Raw genomic sequence first — 20,775 nt, forward strand, 5'->3', positions numbered from 1 at the left:
TGGCCACCTATAAGTTTATCAGGGGTGTTCACCAGGATCTGGGGGAATAATTGTTCAGATGCTATTTCTGATACTAAAATTGTAAGCTTCCTAGGATAGGGATCATCTTTCTGTTTTTTTATCTGCACAGTTTTTAGTACAACATTCATGACGGCGACTCCCAGTTGCAACAGTAATACCCAAAACAAACAACAAACAACTACTACCAAAGTAGTAGAAAATATGTTGCAAGGAACAATCCTGCATTAACAAAAGGTAAAAAGCAATTGTAGGCCAATTTCTATATTTCTAATTTCTCTGATTCTGGGGCTGATTCCTCATTCATTTTCCATTAAGTTAGTCTTCAGGATGTGAAAAAGACCAGTAGATAATCCAATTTCTTTCCTCATGCTGTTGGTATGGACAGTGGTCCCTAATGAATCTGGATAATTTAACTATTGGCAGGAGCCAGCTAGGAAACCTTGGATGAATTATATATGCCTCCATTCCCAAAGGTTATTTCTTCTCTTTTAAACTCTATCCACTATTTCACACTTCTGAGTGAGTATACTGCTTATGGCAGTATTTGCACTGTTGACAGTTTCATAAATACCATAAGGCAACCAGAAATGAGATAATAATTTCAACATAAACAAAAAGAGAAACACCATTTATTCAGTATTTTCCTTTTTTCACCCACTGAATGTTTTTGTACGATATGTTCTCAAGTAAAAAATATCCTTTAGTTAGGTGTTAACTGATTATTTAAATTTTTCCTTGCAGGTCAGTATTTCCTGACTTCAGATGAGAGTAAAAATAAAGTCTGAAGTTTTCTGCATTTGCTTTGGGTGGAAGAGAAATGGGTTGAGATTTGTTTTCACTTGTCAATCTAAGTAAGACATTTGGTGACCTTCTGGAACCAAAACTCAGTGCCTCTGGCTATAAAAATAATAAATAAATAAATAATATATTTCTCACTGATAATAAAAAAGAAACCCTTATCAGGAAAAATAAATCAGCCAATCTGCATTTCCTCCTGTGAATAAAGAGACCTAGGGACCATATACTTATAAAAATAGCTGTATTTCTATTGTCAATACAATTTTTTTGTACTTAATTTGAAGCTTAAATATTTAATGCCTCTTTTATCTTCATTACTATATATTTTTCTATGTAGCAGTAAAGGGATCTTTCAGCATGGGCCAGGTAAATAATGTCCTACTTAGTCATGAAAGATGGTGCAGGAAAATAAATGAAAGGGCATCTTACCTCTGGTCATCACAATTCCTGCAAGAGTTTTGTGGCGTGCATGCATGGACGTGAAATTATCTGTCACCTCTTGGAACTTCTGTGTAACCATTTGATAAATGGAATCGGCAAAATCCTGAAAGACACGATCAGAAAGATTTCTTTCACTTTCTTTGACTGAAACACTTATGTATATCCGTCAACCTTATAATAGTCAACCTTTAGGTTCTTATTTTTAGAATTAAAATCCAACTACCTGAGCAAAAATAGTAGGAATGGTCTTGTAGACTATCACAAATCACCCCTGACTATCTCTGAAAGGCTGGATGCCTGGACTTGAACTAAAGTAAAACTCACACTGGGTGCATCTACAAGTTCATTAATATGCTTTTCCTAAAGTGCATTAGGCTGCCCTATTACACAATAGCCAAAGCGCATGCTTTTTTAGTGACACTTAATGCGCAGTAGTCTATTTTACTGTGTATTAGCATATCGGCACAGTTTTTACATGATGCTTTAATGCACAGTAATATAGGTTACTATATATGAAGCACACATGTAGATGCTTCCACTGAGTAGGGTTTGTATCAAACTCTTAATGCTTAGGCAGAAGACAGAATTTGACATATTTTCTTTCTGATCATTGGTCCAGGGCCAATGTGTAGAAAATGTATGGGTCCTGTAAGCAATTTTGTAGCCTGAAAATGTACCTTCACACTGACTGAATAGATCTCTATTAGGAGGAGTCCATTAGGGCTACACAGCATTTATTGCCAGTTAGCAATAGCGGGCTAAATCAGACCAACAGTGGGCCAAACCAGCTGTCCCCTGTGAGCATGTAATGTTGCACAGAGAAGCTGGAGAAGTGCTAGTTACTCAGAATATTTGTTTCCAGTGCTGCAAATTTCCAGACTGGGGAAGACATGGTGAATGGCAGCTGCTTGACTGCTCTAGTCCCCAGGAAGAGCCAACAGCTAGGGAAGTTTAGGGAAGTTAAGGGTGTTCACTCCTGGGTGAGAAACTCTCATGCAGGTGTCATCTTCATTGTTAAAAGAGGAAGATCCTTCTCCAGGATCCAATATTTTCCTGCAGGAGAAAGTGCATGAATGAGTGCACCCTCCCACTTTCTAGCAGGAGAGCAGCATTTTTCCCTCTAGAAATGTAATGCTTATCCGTACCCCCAGTCTCACCCTGAAAGAGCTCTTGCCATGTGCAGCCAAATCTCCAGCTGTCCCCTGCATTTTGTACTTTTATATGCCCTCGTTTGTAACTCATCTGTCTTGTGTCTTGTTTGCATAATAGCAAAAATAAGAGAACCTGGCAAAAAAGATCTGTTCTGCTCCACTTCTAAAACTCGAAAACTGTCCATGGAATGAAAAATGTTGATGAAAAACGAGCATTCTAATTTAGGAAAACACATCTGCTTTCCAGGGGGAGGGCGATTCTACTTGCAGATATTACTGACAGTGCCACACACCGAGCGAGCCTCCCTGAGCCTTCATTGTTTCTTTCTATATGCCATATGTTTCCATAGTTGCAATAATAAGTGCTCATTAATTTTTAAATATGACTGTCAATTAATAAGGGAACCCCACCTAAATAAAGCGTAAGACAAATTAGGCAATCCACTTTTCCCCAGAGTTTTGACTCTTTTTCCTTCTCTTCTGGAAGTGACTATGATTCTTAAGCATGCTGAAGTATATAGATGTCTCTTTGCCTTGATCAGCTTGTCTTGTTTTACTAAGTGTAGCTTTCTGGCTGATGATCTGTCACACAACTGACCCATTTGTACAGCAGAAGAAAAGGGACTGGTATGATAGGAACACTTGGTGCTGCCTTGTTGCAAAACAGAATGGCCCTCCATAATTATTCTGTTAGATGAGACTCACGTGAAATCCTACGTGGAGATAGGAGTGAAAAGGGAGAAAATGCATTCAGGAATATTTTGGCATTTTTAATAGACTATTTCAGTGTTGTTTACTTTTCTTCTAATATCATTTTCCATAATAGGCAACATCTTGTTCATATAAAAGCCTTTAGAATAAGTATGAATGCTGGGCTTCTTTTAATTCATTTATTTGATTACAGAAATGACTGTTTTGTGATTAAACAGTATTTGCATCAGGCTGAAACCGTAAAAGTTTAAAAAAAACTGGTGGCCAAACCAGTAAATTGGGACTAAGGAAACCAATCAATGGTACAAATATTGGCTGTGCAGGAAATAGTTCATCAATGTGAAAAAAAACAGACAGAGGAGGGCTTGTGAAAAGGGAAAAGGTCTACATTCACAGAAGATGTTTACTACGAATTGTTTGCAAAGTAACAGGGATAATGTCTTTTAAGAGCAATATTCAGTATGCATGTTAATACTAATAATCTACAGGAACAGCAGTAACAGCATATGTTCTCACCTACAACATGCCCTGGAATAAGATATTCACCTTGCTTTTGAAAGGCAGAATGAAAAAAAAATCTTTCCATATAAGTGAGTAGCATCAGCTCAGGAGCGAAGCCTGCTCATTGTTCTCTCTGTGGATTGTGTGCAGTTACTTTCACTTTCGCCTAGCAGAATTTTCAAGCAGCAGAAACTGTTTTTACCATATTTTTCCACTTAAATACACAACCAAATTTCCAGCAGTTGTATTCTGGAGAAGGCGTGTGTTATTTTCAAGAAAATATAGATTCATAGATTTATAGATTGTAGAGTCGGAAGGGACCACAATAGATCATTGTGTCCAACCCCCTGTCCCTGGCAGGAAAGAAGACCGAGGTCAGATGACCCCAGTCAGGTGACTATCTAGCCTCCTCTTGAAGACCTCCAAGTTAGGTGATAGTACTACCTCTCTTCAAAGCTCATTCCCGATTCTGGCCACCCTAACTGTAAAAATTTTCTTCCTAATGTCTAACCTAAATCTACTCTCCACTAGTTTGCATCCATTATTCCTAGTTACTCCCTGGGGCGCTCTGGTAAATAGCGCATCACCAATTCCCTGTTGTCCTCCCTTGATGAATTTATAGGTGGTTACAAGGTCTCCCCTCAGACATCTCTTGTGAAGGCTGATCTCTCAACCTCCCTGCGTAGTTTTTCACAGAGGCCACTAATCATGCAAGTGGCCGTCCTCTGAACCCTCTCCAGATTCTCCATGTCCCTCTTGAAGTGCGGTGCCCAAAACTGGACACAGTACTCCAGCTGTGGCCTGACCAATGCTGCATAGAGGGGGAACGTCACCTCCCTTGATCTGTTGATCATGCATCTGCTAATACACAACAAGGTGCGATTGGCCGTGTTGATGGCCTCCATACACTGCCAGCTCATGTTCATCTTGGAGTCAACTATGACTCCAAGATCTCTCTCAGCCTCTGAGCTGCTGAGGAGGTCATCCCCCAACCTATAGGTGTGCTGGGGACTCCTTTTTCCTAGGTGGAGTACCTTGAATTTATCTTTGTTGAATTGCATCCTATTTCGTTCTGCCCATTGATCCAGCCTGTCCAGGTTGGCCTGTATCTGCTCCCTGCCCTCCGGTGTGTTAACTTTGCCCCATAACTTGGTATCATCTGTGAACTTGGAAAGGGTGCCCTCTACACCCTTGTCCAAATCACTGATGATGATATTAAATAACACTGGTCCAAGGACCAAACCCTGCAGGACCCCACTGCCCACCTCCTTCCAGGCCGAGAACAACCTGTCCACCACCACTCTCTCGGTGCGGTCCATAAGCCACTTGACCACCCACCTGACTGTGTAGGCATCCACTCCACAGCCTGCTAGCTTCCCTGTGAGAATAGGATGTGAAACTGTGTCGAAGGCCTTCCTAAAATCCAGGTAGATGACATCAGCCTCAGCTCCTGTGTCAAGGCAGTGTGTAACCTGGTCATAAAAGGCTATAAGGTTTGTTAGGCAGGATCTACCTGTGATGAACCTGTGCTGGTTTCCTTTCAGCATCATTTCCCCTGCTGGGCATTTACAAATGTGCTCTTTGATGATTTTTTCCAGTATTTTCCCAGGGATAGAGGTAAGACTGACTGGCTTAAAGTTACCTGGCTCATCCCTTCTCCTCTTCTTAAAAATGGGCACCACGTTGGCCCTTTTCCAGTCCTCAGGGATCTCGCCGGAGCACCATGAGTGCTCAAACAGCCATGCCAGCAGCTCAGCTATGACACTGGCCAATTCCTTCAGCACCTGTGGATGGAGGTTGTTCAGGCCAGCTGACTTGTACCCATCCAGCCCTTCCAAGTGCTCCTTAACTAAGTCAGCACCATATTATACAAGTCAACACCTTACCTATTTGCACAGGGTGAAATTCAGTTGCAGCAGTGTTTGAACAAGACAGGCCATCACTTCTCCTATATGACTATTTTTTTTTTATTACTCTGACTCCCTAAATCCCTATCCTGGATTTGATATTTGTTTTGTCTTTTCTTTTAGGATATAAGTATTCTGGAGCAAAGATAGTAATTAAGGACCAAATCCTTAAAGACTTAGTCAACTAATTCTCACTGGGTGAGTCTATATGTGCACTTTAATGCACAGTAGCCTATTCTATTGTGCATTAAAGCAGCATGTAAAAAAGTGCTAATATGCTAATGCATAGTAGAATAGGCTACTGCACATTAAGCATCACTTAAAAAGCATGAGCTTGCGCTATTGTGCATTTGGCACAGTCTAATGCACATTTATTTAGTACCTCATATTGGAGGTAATCAATGTAATGCGCATTAGGACAAGCATATTGACATGTGTCAGTGCACTCCCTGAAATAAATGTGTTGTGTAATAGGTTCCTGACAACATATGTGTGAATAATAGATTTTTCAGTGAGGTCGCATTTGACTAAGATCAAGCATGACAGGAGGCATCCAAACTTGCATGTAGGATATCTGCCAGGATAGAGGGAGCATCTGAATTTCCAGGCCTGTGGGCCCATGATATAGGATGCTGGCTTGCTTGAAAATATATGGCACATGGATACTTGTACCCATGGTTATTCAGGTTTGTTCAGTTGGATTGGGAATTTAACTGGCTATTGCAAATATAGCATCAGCATCAGCAATAGCAGTAACAGTAGTAGCTATAATAATAATAATAATGAAACTTTTCTATATTTTTCAGCCAGACTATAAATAAATAAGAACATAAATAAAAGCAGGTTAACTGAAATATTTGACTCCAGTGACATGAAAGATTTCATTTAGCTTTTGGTTCACCCTTTTAAAATCTTTTAAAAAATTTAGATCCAAATCATCCCTAATTTTGCAATAGTGTTCATTGCACCAAAGCCTCATTGTTTGGTGAATATGATATTACCTACTACAATTTGCATAGATCCATTCCTGACTCATTTGGCCTCTAGGGGCACATCCAGATGAGCCCAGCCATGTGGTATGTGGCATGGCAAACACGTCTGCAGCATCATGTACCTCACAGTCTGGTGTTCTCTGCACTGCAAGGGCGTGCTGCCCATGTGTTCACTGCTCATTTTTTTTCCCCCATGGGATTTTTGACCCCTGAATATCCAACCAATGAAAAAAAATGGAGCACCTCATGCTTGGGCAGCATATGCTGCTGAAAAGCAGAGCTGGGCCACCTGGAGCGGCATACTGGCCAGGATTGCTGCAGCTGCGGGCCCAAGAGCCCCCAGGTAAGACTGCTGGGGTTAGCATAGTGCTACCCCTTACCACCCCCAGGGTAACTTGCTGTGTGCCAAAGCGCATGTGAAGAGGCCTTTTTCCCAGCTATGGTGTTAGGCATGATGTGGTCTCCCTGTGCAGGGCTCTTAAAAGGGCATTCCTTCTGGTCAAGTGCAGGGGGAGAGAATGTTTCTCCTTCATTCCAGCCTTGCATGTTCCCAGAGAAAGACTGAGCCTTGGAGCTCCACAAAGACACTATGTATGTGCTCCTTAGATAACTAAATGCAGACTGAAGTGCCTAGCTCTAGGCACCTGCACTCAAAATATTTTGTTTGAAACATGGTAAAGACATCTGGAGTACTATGTTCAGTTCTGGGACCATTAATTCAAGAAGAGTGGCTAGGGTGGCGTGGGCACTGTGGGCATTTTTACACATGCAAGTGCTGTAGCTCTGGGTGCTACAAAAGCACCTGGCGCTTTGTCCCTTGCAGTTGTGTAAGTGGCGAAATGTGTGCCAGTGCTAAGAAAATGGCAGCGGCGCGCTTTTGGACTAAGACACATAGAAGGTGCTTTAGTTCAAAAGTGCGCCACCACCATTTTCTGTGCTTTTCATCGCTTGTAGAATTGCATATGGCGCAGCACAGTACGGATCAGCTCACATGAAGAGCAGACTCGATTAAGTCTGCTCCGAAGTGGCGGATCTCTGGCGCAACATAGGACAAAAAGGTATGTGTATAAAAGCCCTAAAACAAAGTGTCCAGTAACAAACATGATTAGAGGCCTGGAAACCAAGACTTATAAGGACAGGCTGTAAAAACTAGGATTATTTAATTTGGAGAAGAGAAGATTGAGTGGGGATTTGATAGCAGTCTTCAAATTTCTAAAGGGGAGTTATACATAGGATGGAGATAGACTCTGTGGCTGTGTCCAGATGAGTGCAGCACCACAAACCCTTCTGCGGCACCACACACTGCACATGCATGCATTTCCCATGCCACTGCTTTGAAGTGCAGGGTTTTTTTTGTGACCCCAGGAGATCCCAGGTAAAGAAAAAAAAACATGCTGAAAAAAGTTTGGTGGTGCACATGGCAGCAGTACATGTGGTGGCAGCATGTGCTGTCCAAAACCAGAGCCCCTGGCCAACTACAGCCATGCTCCAGCTGCCAGCCAGTCTTCCTGCCATGGCTGCAGCCTTGGGAGACCCCCAGAATCCCAGGTAAGGCAGCTGGGGCCAGCATAGTTGCTGGCCTCAGCCTCCCCTACCCCACCTGGGCTAACCTGCCAATGCACCAGAGTGCACATGGCATGGGCGTTCCCCAGGGAAACAAATGCCCACGCTCATCTGGATGCACCCTGTCACTGCAGATGAGAGGACAAGGAGCAACGATCTTAAACTGCAGCAAGGCACAGTTAGTTCGGAGATTAGGAAGAACTTTTTTATTATGACGATGGTTAAGTTTTGGAACAGGTTCCCCAGAAGAGTTGGGGAATCTCCATCCTTGGAAGTTTTTAAGAGCAGGTTATACAAACACTTGACTGGAAGGGTGTCGTGAGGGATGATCTTGCTTTGAGCAGGGGGACAGACTAGATGACCTGCTGAAGGCCATTCATTATACGACTCTATGATTTTATAATTTTATAAAATTATAATTTTATAATTTATAATTTTATACCACCACCACCGTATGCAGCTAATGGGGCATGGGGCTGGAAGTGAAGCCTTCACTGGTTCTGCATCCATCGTGCTATGTAACTCAATTGATCTCTTCATTTGCCTATTGCCCTGTATTCCTCTCTAATAAATGTTGGTGATGGTACATAATTACCTCAAATAGACATTGTAAGAAGTAATTACTTAATGTTTGCAAACTCTTTTGAAGGTGATAAATTCTAAGAATACTCATCTTACAAATGTGCCATGGAGCATTTAACAGACAGGGTTTTAGCTATATATTTTTTCAAAAGATTGTTTGTGATTATGTTATGTTATGTACAACTCCTGCAATGTGAATATAATTATAACCATTTTGCAGATGAGTTTATGAGGGCACTAAAAAGGTGACTGATTAGCTAGAGAGGAGCCGCATCAAGGCTAGGAATACATACTCAGGATTGATACACTTGAGTTCACATTGTGTGGATTGTAAATCTGATCAGCTTCGTTTAGATTAAAAAAAAGAATATCTCAATAGAACAGTCTGCCCCATCATCTTAAAAAGAATCAAATCATAAATTCCATCTCCCATAGTATCGCAGGCCAAATCCTTGCCTGCATTTCTAAAATGCCCTCCAAATAAGCATCCCTGGGCATTTTGCGCTCATTAAGAGTTAATTAGCTTAGAGGCACATATAATTCCTAAAAGAATCATTTTAAAAATGCTAAACAGAACAAATAACTTTTAACTTTGGATTTAGAAATCCCCACAGTAAGAGCTTTCTGTACTTCATTTGGCAGTGGATTCCAAAGCCAGTAAGCAAAGACACTCACTAAAGGCAAAATAATGACATGACTTCAGATAACATTTAGGGACAATAAGGAATTCAGCATTCCTGATCTCAAAGAGTGACCTGGGACATTAAAGAATAGCAAATCCATTAAATGTGAAGCCTTTCAGCAAAAATAAGCCAAGAGAGTATTTTTGTCTGGAATATATTGCTTTAATATTGTGTCAGGGAAATTAATGCATTATAGAAATAATGATGTGACACACCCTTACCCTGCTAAATATGGTAGGATTCAGAAGCCTGAAGCAATAATGCAATATAAAATCTGAAATGCCCTTTGAGTACTAAGATATAATCTTAACACTCATCACTTAAAATAGTAGTTTTTCTTTTGCAGAATGAGAAAAAGAGGCATAACAAGGTTAAAGATACAGTCACATGAAGTAAACAATGCCCTTCTAGTCTTATTTCATTGACAACTGAAGCATGCAATATCGTACAAATGTAGCCAGCCCCTTGCAGAATCAGGTATGATCAGCACTACAAAACATTACTTGCTATGTTCCATGGTACATATAGATAGCTATGTTGGCTATGGGTCAGACACAGTGATGCTGGCAAAGCCCTCTAGATGCAGCTATGCAACAAAGATGGGTTCTGCCAGCTCATCTTCTGTTTGAAAAGGTAGTATGGCTAACCAAAAAAGCCTTTCTGCTGCCATATGCCTCATCTCTACTAGGGTGCCCTGCTGACATAGCTATGCTAAGGGTCAGCAACCTACAGCCCATGAGCTGGATTTGGTCCTTGAAGAGAGTGGATCTGACCCATAGCAGCTCATAGCAGCAGAGCAGGCATTCCCAGGGTACTACTGTCTGTTGTGTTCAATTTAGTTTTCAGCAGCAAGAGAGGCTTCCCCAGGGTCCTAGCACCTGCCTTTAGAATCTGTTCCCTTGACAGTATCTGCTGATTGCCAGGGGGTGTGGGTATGCAGCCTGTGGCAGGGACTGCGTCACAAGCAGCAGCCTGCAGTAGCAAAAGGTTGCCAAGCCCTGAGCTATGCCAAAGAATGCTGTGCTGTCAGCAGTCCCATAATGTAAACCAGCCCTCAAGTGCAAATGACTCACCCAGGGCACTGAGTCAGTGCCAGATCTGGGAAGAAAGTTCAGGTCTCCTGATCCCCAGGTCTGTGTTACTGCTACTGCAATGTCTTCTGTTCTTACAAGGCACAAAGCCATAAACTATCCTAACAGCATCTGTAGCCTGATCCCATCAATATCCATTGACTTGAGTGTCCAGACAGCAAACTCTATTTTGGTGTGAATTGCTCAGTAAGAAATGGCATAAAATACAGAGTAGGTATATTTAATGTATATTAGGTAGGCCTCGTGGAAGCAAGTGCCAGACACACGTATCCCATTCAATTTCCATATATCAAACCTGGAGCTTGTTTTGGTTATGGCTTTATGATTAAGTAAGAGTCCTAAACTGCAAATATCTAGGTACCATGAGGTGAAAGCTCTAGAAATGGATAAAAGCCAGGAAATGCTACTTGCCAAATTACCTAATGATCATTCAACCCTCAGCTCTGCTGCTGGTAGACTTCCTAGAAATAGTGGCAAGAAATTGGCTGCCATCAAAAAAGTTCTAAAATCAGACCTGGAGAGAGCCAACCTTTAATATTTCTGTTTTATAAAACTCATCTATTGGATGATACCCATGATTACAGGTGCCAGATATAAGAACTGAAAACAAGAGTCCCCATCTGGATTAAATAATAAAACAGATCTTGGCAGCATTTGTATAATTATCACATGTCTAGTAAAAAAGAGGAGGCCATAAGGAGATGGAAGAAAATTAAGAAAATAGAAATATTCACCATGGAACAAAAGTCTAATACTACCAGAAAAATAACATATCACTGAATGAGAAGTGTAATGAGATATACAGGCGGCAAAGTTTGGGGATGAGGACCGTGGATCTTCAGGGCTTTGAAAATGCCTGCATTGAATGCACAGTGATTGATGCAGGGTCAAATACCAGCAGGGCACTATTGATAGGTGGTGATGAGCTCTCCTCCAAAATTTGGGCGTTGTCTACTATTCATTGAAGCCAATGGAAATAACAGACTTCAGCAGGCTTTAGGTCAGGTTCTGTGTGATACTGGTGTGGCTTCAGCAAAACACTCAGTTATATGCTTCCCTTTCAGTATTGGAAGTGAACAGAACTTGAGCCTCTGCTTTGCTAAATCAGAATTCAGATTCTGTCACAGATGGACGGAGTCATTTTGTACCCCTTAAGTGGACCAATTGAAAACACTGAGGAACATACTACTCAGTGTGTAGTATGTTCAGTGGCACCATAGAATTAACCCTTAGCATGCCCTGTTCTCTAAATTTCCATATGTGCTTTCAGGTCAAATGTTGTTTGGTTTTGTCTGCTTTTTAAAACTTAGTTTCCATGGTTTCATAGTGCAATTTTTCTATTTAGATGGGATATGCAAAGCAGAAATACGCTCTGGGAGCAAAAACCTGATCAACTTTGTCAATGAGATGCTTGGGTGGAGCAAACAGCATTTCCCAAATAACAGCAAGATCCAAAACCTGATGCCATTGACACTTAAATATCCCCACTAAAACCACTGGGGGCTGCCTGTTTGTAACTGATGGAAGACACAGGCCCTGATGACTGTCCAAAAGAATGCAGATAATCTTAATCTTGAATTCCAAAGGTGTTTTCTGGACTTATACAATGTATTTAATAAGCTGTGTTTTCCTTTACATAAACAAAAGAGAGAAATGGATGTCACTCCCCTTAAAGCTCTGAACTATTTTATTATGCTCGATAGCCATATCAAGTAACCACCAATATTCACAAAGGAAAATCAAACTTTAGATCATAACATTACAAATCCAAAACTTTTATTCACTTCTCAGCACTAATATTTCAAATGGTATAAATAATTAAACGTGTTCAAGTTTGCCATGGCAGTCTTCAGGGTAAAACTGACATTCAACAGGAGTGGTAAGGATATTAAAATCAATAGATTATAAAGGAGAAAGCCTTTAGTAAACATTTTCTATTGAAATCCTGTCTTTGGGTTTATAGGGCTGAAATATCAGAAAGGTTAGATTTGCATATGGGTAGGAAATATTCTACTATACAGATATCACAAAGAGCTCTGTTTCTCCTGTCTCCCAAGTACTTTATTTTGCAGTAAATTACTGACATTTGGGGGTAAATGTTGAGCATACTGAATGGGGAATTAGGTTCACAACCTCCTCCACTGATAATAGGATTTGTACATTTAATTTCTTACCCACCAAGCTAAAAATGTACCTTTCTTGAATGTGGGAATAGGATCTTTCTTAGAGAAATCACACAACCCAAATGGAAGACAGAAAAACTAGCAGTGATGAATTATACAGAGATTTTGTTCTAACATTTTGAATGCCACAGTATAAGTCTCTTTGGCTGTTTGTGTTACAGGGGTAAATGGCATGGCATGCTATCAAACATACCTTTTCTGGGCTTGTAAATAAGTTTTGTACAGCTGTTTGAGAATTCATCTCCTTACAGTTGCACCCTACAGCCAATGAAATAGTCAGGTTCTTCCAATATACTGTATCATCTTCAAGATACAGCTTTGAGGAGAAACATAGCAAAGGGTCAGATGGTGCCCTCCACCATCATTGTGCCAGCATCAGTTCTATGCACAGGTGGAAGTCACTCAGATACTATGGTGAAAGGGACCGAATAAGTGCCTTGAAAAAAAGGCAACCGAATAGGAAGGCTGTTGTATGGTACCAGCATGGACAAGAGTTGGAGAGACCAGGATGCCATTCCAAGCCTGGCCTTGCACGATTCCTTTTTGATCTCGCACAAGATGCATAATTTACTATGTCTCAGTTCTGCATACGTAAAATGGGGATAATATTTCCCAAGCTCTTTGAGTACTGTAGGGACAAAACCATTAATGACTGTGAGACTCTTGCAAGCTGTGGCGGCAAGGGCTGCGTTCATACTTAGATACCACACACACTGCTGGCCATAGCATTTAAGCCTCCCCCATCACTCACCCTCCTTTAACATGACGAGGCATTTATGTAGTATTACTCAAAGAACAGGACTCTGCCAGGGAATTCATTGTGGTTCCTTCCTGGAGATGTGCAATGCTTATTTCTCTTTGATCATAATTCCTACACTATTGATCATTATGTCTAGCTTTGGTTTATCCCTCAGGGAGCAGAGTATAGGGGCTTTGTTTTATCTCAGATGGACATTATTTTATTTTGCCTGGCTATAAATTTTCATTTTAGCTGAATACATCAGTATATTCCTCATACTGTAGACTTCTTTGTTGCATTTATTAGAGTAAGCTGTGCATATTTTGTATAGGCAGTAACTTGTTATACATTCATGGTGAGATTCAAACAAAAACAAAAACTTATGGTGCATTTTTGTGATTGAACACCCTAATTTTTGGTACCAAGATTGATAAGATCAGCAGCTCTTATCAATTCAATCAGATGAATCATTACACAAGAAAAACTGTTCAACAGACCTATTAGGAATGTTTTCATTGTATATGTAAATTCTGAATTTTTGTAATCGCAGAATCTACAGAATTTCAGTTTCACGGGAAAGGTTATGGATTTCCAAACAGGTATTACCTAGACATTGGGCTGCAGAGTTATTACCCCCTTTATTCTCCAGTCCCGTCTAGTTCACACTTATCTCAACATAAACATGTCCATTTTTAAACATAATTACTGATGATTTATTTAGCATCAACAATGTGCTTGGCATTGCACAAGACCCTGTATGAAGACAATCTCTGTACTGAAGATTTTATAGCCTAGAAATTAGATTTGGAGGATGGAGTTTTTCCATCCATCCATCCTTATGTGCCATTGGGGTGTTAATAGTTTGCTTATGAACTGTCCTTCACTGAATCTCAAGCACAGTCCTATTCACTGGAACTCATCACGTTTCTCCTCAGGCCATTTTAATTTCTTTGATTAAAAAAAAAAAATAGAGCTTTCTGAGAAAAAAGATGGGGGCTGAAAAGGGCTGGAAAGTCATTCCAACTGAGCAGTGCATGAAAAACAAAAGAGCTGGGAGTGAGAAAAAAAATGAAATGGGTGATGAGATTCCTTCTCTTGTGGTTCTTACTCTAAAATTCCCTATAGTCAGTGGGAGGCCATCTATTGACTTCAGTGAGTTTTGGATCAGGCCAGTTGGATAGGTATGTGGTTGACAGGTGCTTTGGAACTGTACCTGGAAAAGAGGTCTGTTAGCATAGTTTCATTGCTTCCTAGTTATTAGGGGCTGGAAGGGACCTTACAAATCATCGGGCCCAGCCCCCCTGCGCTTCGGCTGGAAAGACTGCTGGGCTCAGATGATCCCAGCAAGACGGGCATCAGGACGTTTTTTTTAAGAGCATTTTCGAAGGTTGTTCATATCCGTGGTGTAAAGAGCATTGGGATCAACAAATCTGAAGATTTTGGTTGTTCCTGACAAAAGAAAGTTAATAATTTGCATGAGGGATGTCCTTCAGTGTATCTGAAGCATGGTTTTGTGTGCCACAACTCATTAACATATTTTTAATAAACCTTATTTTAAATCTCTTCAGCCTGACTTTTGGTTATTGCTAGTAAAACATGACAGAAAGCACCAGGAAAATCTTGCAAACCTCTTTTTTTTTAATGTTTGGAATGACTTCAAATTTGGTAAAAAATGTATCTGTAGCTCACCACCCAGTCATGCCAAATCTGAAACGGAGAGCACTTGTATTGCGTTATTTGGAAAGGAAAGGGAAATTTGGAAACAGACTCAACCATAATTATGCTGTGATTGCTGCTTTAATGGATCTGTCTTTTCATTGTACAGAGGCACATTTCAGTATAAATGTGCTCCAGTAAATAAGACTATACTAACATACCTTAAGTAGACATCTAAGAAGGGATATTGACAGTGGGAAGTGCAAAGATCAATCAGGAATTTATTCTAAGAATTTAGGGAATAAACTGGCCTGTTTTTTTCAATATATCCCCTGACCACACCAGATCAAACTTAATATAGCATATCTTGCCTTTGTTTCAAATGCCCCTGGACTGGCTGAAACGGGAACATATACAATTAACATAGTAAAGAGAAAGAAATATTGGGAAATCCAAATGGCCCAGCTTTTCAAAAAAACACTGTTTTCTATTGAATAGTAAAACATTTGTATGTAGGCTTAATTAGAATCTTTAAATTCACATTAGTGTGTTAATGCTAGAGTGCTAACAGATGAGCTCTTCTCCATTTGAGGTTGATTCATTGCAATTTGGATTCATCTAGTTTTAAAAAGATGCAAACAACAAGTACCATTTCAATGAATTTAGTGAAAACAAGTTTTTCTATTGAAATGTGCAGTCATCCCCGAAAGGAGGCCATGTTTAGTTTCGTAGCTCCTGATATGTCTAAGTACAGTTTTGCATTTATTGCTTAGGTAATGAAAATGTCCATGCCAATTTTGCAGAATCATTCTTGAAGTCAATATACACCTGCTAACAGATGCCTGAAAAGAGGGTTTTTTTTCTTCCTCTTTGTAAAAATCCCTTTTACTGATCCTTAACCCAAACACCTTGTTCCTACAGGGGCACATATGAGGTTGGCTGCATGGACTGAATAATTCAAAACAATGAAGCAATGCTCACTTCTCAGCATTGTGACTGCTTTAAGACAAGCCTCAAGTGTCAAGCTGTTGTACCACTACAAATATTAAATTAACACGAATGGGTTTTCTTTAACTAGATAAAAGCTCAATCAAGCCCCCAGCACCTGGGAACGGCTAACTCTGTAAAAAAAGCCTTTTATACTCTATAAGAACATTAAATTCATATTAAATGCCATATCTCTTTAATTAAATAAATGCCTTATCCACGAGATGTCCTTTTCAGTTTTCCATTTCTTTGCTTTGTTGTTCTTACATGCATTAAAATGAATACCCTTTGGAAACACTGTGGCATTATAGCATGAATGGGCAAAATGGCGGATTTGGCTGGTGGCCAGGCTCCATTTCCCAGCAGCCCCTGCCCATATCACTGTGGACGGCTCAGGGCCAGCGTTTCCATGGAGACCAACCCCAGCAGCACCGGCAGGGCACGCAGCTAGACGGGGAGCTGCTCTGGAGCTGGGACTTGGATCTTGCAGCAGTGACAGCATGGTCTGGAGCTGGGAAACAACTGCAATGCACTGCCTGCATGCCCCTGCCCAGGGCATGCGGGCAGAAAACTGCAGCCTTGCCCTGGCTCTGGACCATGTTGTCACTGCTGCAAGATCCCAGCCCCAAGGCAGCTCCCCACCCAGCCGCATGCCCTGCCAGCACTGTTGGGGCTGATCTCCATGGAAACCATGGCCCTGGATTGTCATGGAGCTGCTGCTTCTGGGTTGTCCATGGAAACCAGCCACAGTGCTGCAGGCAGGGGCTGCTGGGAAATGGAGTCCATCGCAGGCCTGAAGTGGCCCATGGGCCAGACTTTGATCACCACTGCGTTATACCCTTATCACAAATAATACCATTGACTGCTCAAGGTCCATGCAAAGACCAAAGACCAACTAGTTAGCAGCTCTTGGGTAAATGTTCAAAGCAGAAAGAGAGCCATGCATGCTCAAATCCCATAAGCATGACTTTGAAAATCATTGCCTTTGTGTTTATGGTTCTCATTAAGGAACTGCACTATTAAGAGCATTTCACATCACACATATGCTTTGTTAGATAAGACATGGTGGCAGTCAGTATCTAAAACAAATGTTATCTATTCTGAACTGCTGAGCCCAGCAAGCCATCACATGAGGTAACCTTCATAACCTACATACCCATAGTCTACTGAAAAGCAGTCATTCATTTTCAAGACCCTGGATTTTTTTTTTTTTGTTAATGAGGTTTTTACTCGCATTTTGTGAAATGATTCTAGAAATCCTGTGTTAATCTTGTTAATGACCTTTTTTGGATCTGCAGGGGTATTAAGGTACTTTACATTTCATGTTACTTCAGCCATAGGCTTCCCCTTACAAACTGTATGATCAGAGGCAGTTCAGATTGTGAGTTATGTTAAGGTGACACCAGAGCCAGACACATTATCTCGACAGAGTCTGTATTAGCTTGGCAGACATGAACTTCTCAAGCATAAGGCACCATCGCAGTCTATCACAGCTACCTGGGAATAAAAGGTGTGTTGAAGCCACCAAGGGCACTGGCAGACAAGCAGCTCCCTGCTGTAACTCATGGCACTTTGCAGGACTTACAGCGATCCCCCAGACCCAGCAGACGTTTGCCATTGGGTCCCGGAGGTTGGGGGATCAAGCTACAGTTTCAAGTGGCTGCAGAAGGCCCCTCACCCCACCCCTCCCTCCTCCCAGCTCCAGTGCTGTGTGCAGAATGGGAGGGGGAAGGGAGCAGAGGGAGCTCTGGCTGCGGTTTGCTCAGCCAGCGCTAGAAGATGCCCCACCTCGGGGATGGGGGGGGCTCCAATCCACCTGCTGCACATGCCAGCGGAGGCTGGGCAAACCCCAGGGGAACTCCCTCCCTTACATTTTCCCTCTCCCATTTGGAAGGCAGTTCTGGAAATGGGGCTGGGCTGTGTCAGCTGAGCCCTGCTCTTGTTGTGGGCTGACAAAAGTAAATGAAGGCACTCCACTTTGGAGCACTTTCATCTGAATGAGGGTTCATATTGTTCATCTGGGATCAGGCCCTTCTAAAATGCTCTACAGATGTGCACTTCTGTAAGGGCATGATTACAATCTGCCCCCTGAAGGGGGCAGATTGTGTGACAAAATGTCATTTGTGTCAGTGCCTCAAGGGGAAAGACAAGGCCTTCTTTGACTTTGGGGCACAGATGGATCCACATTAAAATATAAATCCTCAGTTGGTTCAAATCAATATAGCCACATTGAAGTCAATGGAAGATTTAGTTTTAAAACTGCGGCAGCGGGTTGTGTCCCTATTCTGCAACCTCACACAGAACTCCTCTATAATTCCTGTCAGAGGTACCTGTGCGTGGCAGGAAAAGGCCAAATCTGGGAGTGTGTATACTAAAATTAATTCTCATAACTACCGGCACTAATCCCTACCTGAGTAAACCCCTTCTACAGGACCACAGCTGGGAGATGACTGAGTGTGAACTTTGCAAGCTCTGGAGGAGGTCTGAGCCAACCATAGCAGATATGCCCAACCTTTTCTCATCTACAGATATGCAAAAGGTAGATACAATTTGTACCTCAAGTAGTGCAATATCATAGATTTTATTTATAACACAGGCATCTTAGTGCAGTGCATGGTGGGCCCGTGTTAAGAGTAGGAGATTGACCCACTACAAAGATAAGCCATAAGTGATTATGCATTGTAACCAAAAAGTAATACAATTTAGGAGCCCGCTTCTTGGGAACAACAGGGCAACAGTAAGTAAATACTTGTACAACTTAGTCAGAAATAACAGTACGTCGTAGATATTACAACGGTAGCGTAGCCAGGGGTGGGGGAGGGAGGCACCAAAACTGCATGCAGATTTAGAAGGGGCACCAGAACAGTGTACACCAAGGAGCCCATACTATGGGGTTGATGGAGCCCATACTGTGTGGGGAGCCTATGCCGAAGCAGCGGTAGGAGCAACCTGAGTGTACCAGGGCAGAAGCAGCTCTAAGCCCCTGTTGGGTTGGCTGCTGCAGCCAGTCAAGATTTGGTGATGCTATGCCTTACTTGAGGGCATGTGGTATGTGAGAAAATTAATTAGTTACACCTCTGTATCACATGAAAACATGCTATAAACTAATGAATTAACCCTTACAACCCCATCTAGTACCATATTTTCTGATGTACAACACACCTCCCAAATAAGAAATGTACCCTGTTTTGGAAGGCAGAATGTAGGGAAAAAAGATTTTTCTTGAGTCATGGCTGACTGTGTGACATAGAGAAAAGATTCTTGGAGAGTGTCCAGGAAAGGTGGCACCCCAGAAGACAGTCCGGGCAAGGCAGCAAGAATGTCTAGGTGTGGTTGTCAGGTTGTAAGGTTAGGTTTCAGACCTTTGTAAGGACAGTGGGAAAACTGTTGCTCCTTTACTATAAACAATGGTTCTTTATATAAGTTTCTAGAAATAATAAAGTGCTATTTCCACACCCCAAAACTCAACAAGATACTGCAGACTGCATACAGTGGCTTACTCACCCTCAGCCAGCTCATCGACCAAAAGCTACTGGCTCACCAGTGGCCATGAGAAGGTTGGCACTGGATTCCACTCCTGTTGTTGGTAGCCCTAGGGAGAAGTGACACCCATCTTGGTGGCTGAGTCACAGTGTCCGTTTGTTCTTTTCCATGTTGTTTCTATTCCAGTGAAGAAAAATCAGCTTCTCCACTTATATGCGCCCCAATTTTGGAAGCATGATTTGGATGGAAAAGCTGTGTGTGATATGTGAGTAACTATAATAGATAAATATAATTATTTCCTTATTACAGATGAGTAAACAAAGAAAGATTAACTTGCACAAGGTACAGTATGTCAGTGGGTGAGCTGGAAATAGAATATGGAAGCCCTGACTCCCAGGTTGGCTTCTTATCATTAGATTCAAAGAATGGCATAATAAATATTAGATCCATTTTTCCGTCATATATTAATATATACATTTGGCATCTTTCTCAAAGGATCTCTCAGGGCCTTGTCATGTGGTAATTTTGGACAACTGCTGGACCCCTTAGCCCCTAGACTGTCTGCATATTAATACCTTAAAATGGTTTTAAGCACTCATTATATGGCTTAAAATTATGCCGTGCCAGGGCAGGTTTATCTCTGATCTGCACTACTCCTGTTTCATTAAGGTGTGGCCACCCCCCACAGGTGTGCTGCCCAATTTGAAGCTCTCTAGTATCCCAGGATCTTGCACACCCCCACCCAGAGAGCAGGGATAGAAGCCTGTCCTGGTTCACCAGTCCTCTAAGGTGCAGACAGAAGTGACAATTTTCACCATATCTGGCCACAGAAAGCAAATTATGGCCATGACCAAACACAAGTGTGTGGCTGCAGATGACTTAAATAATGGCTGATCATGTGAAAATTTGACCCCTCATTGCATGGTTGTTGCCAGGCTCTGCAGGTTGAGTATGACTGGGGAAGGGTTTAAAGCCTCACCCTTGCCTGCAGGGACCCCAGCCAGGGTCTGCCCAGCTTTTCCTCCCTGCTCGTGGCTCAGCTCAGCCCAGCCCAGGATCCTCAGAGCCCTCTCTCAGGCAGGGGGTGATCCTGCTGGGCCTTCCCAGCTGCTAGGGTTAGGGTCTTACATGGAGCATCTCAGGAGCAAAGGCCAGATTGGGGGTGATGGAGGAGAACAAAACAGCCCCAAGCCCAGGGTGGGGACACACACAGTGGGGATTGTGGTGGCAGTGAAGGCACACCAAGCAGAGGGACTCAGGCTGGGGGGTGTGGAAAAGGGTGTCCA

General features: G+C 42.0%; 1 protein-coding gene across 1 annotated transcript in view; it reads right to left on the reverse strand.

Annotated features, from left to right (window-relative positions):
* Positions 1–20,775, reverse strand: part of ADARB2 (adenosine deaminase, RNA specific B2 (inactive)) — a 170,739-nt gene that overhangs the window by 94,534 nt on the left and 55,430 nt on the right. Inside the window, exon 3 of the mRNA XM_019530793.1 lies at positions 1,249–1,363. Within this exon, the coding sequence (XP_019386338.1) occupies positions 1,249–1,363 (115 nt within the window). The remainder of the gene's footprint in view (positions 1–1,248; positions 1,364–20,775) is intronic.

The sequence above is a fragment of the Crocodylus porosus genome, unplaced genomic scaffold (assembly GCF_001723895.1).
Source record: "Crocodylus porosus isolate Cpor-Errol unplaced genomic scaffold, CroPor_comp1, whole genome shotgun sequence".
Lineage (NCBI taxonomy): Eukaryota > Metazoa > Chordata > Crocodylia > Crocodylidae > Crocodylus > Crocodylus porosus.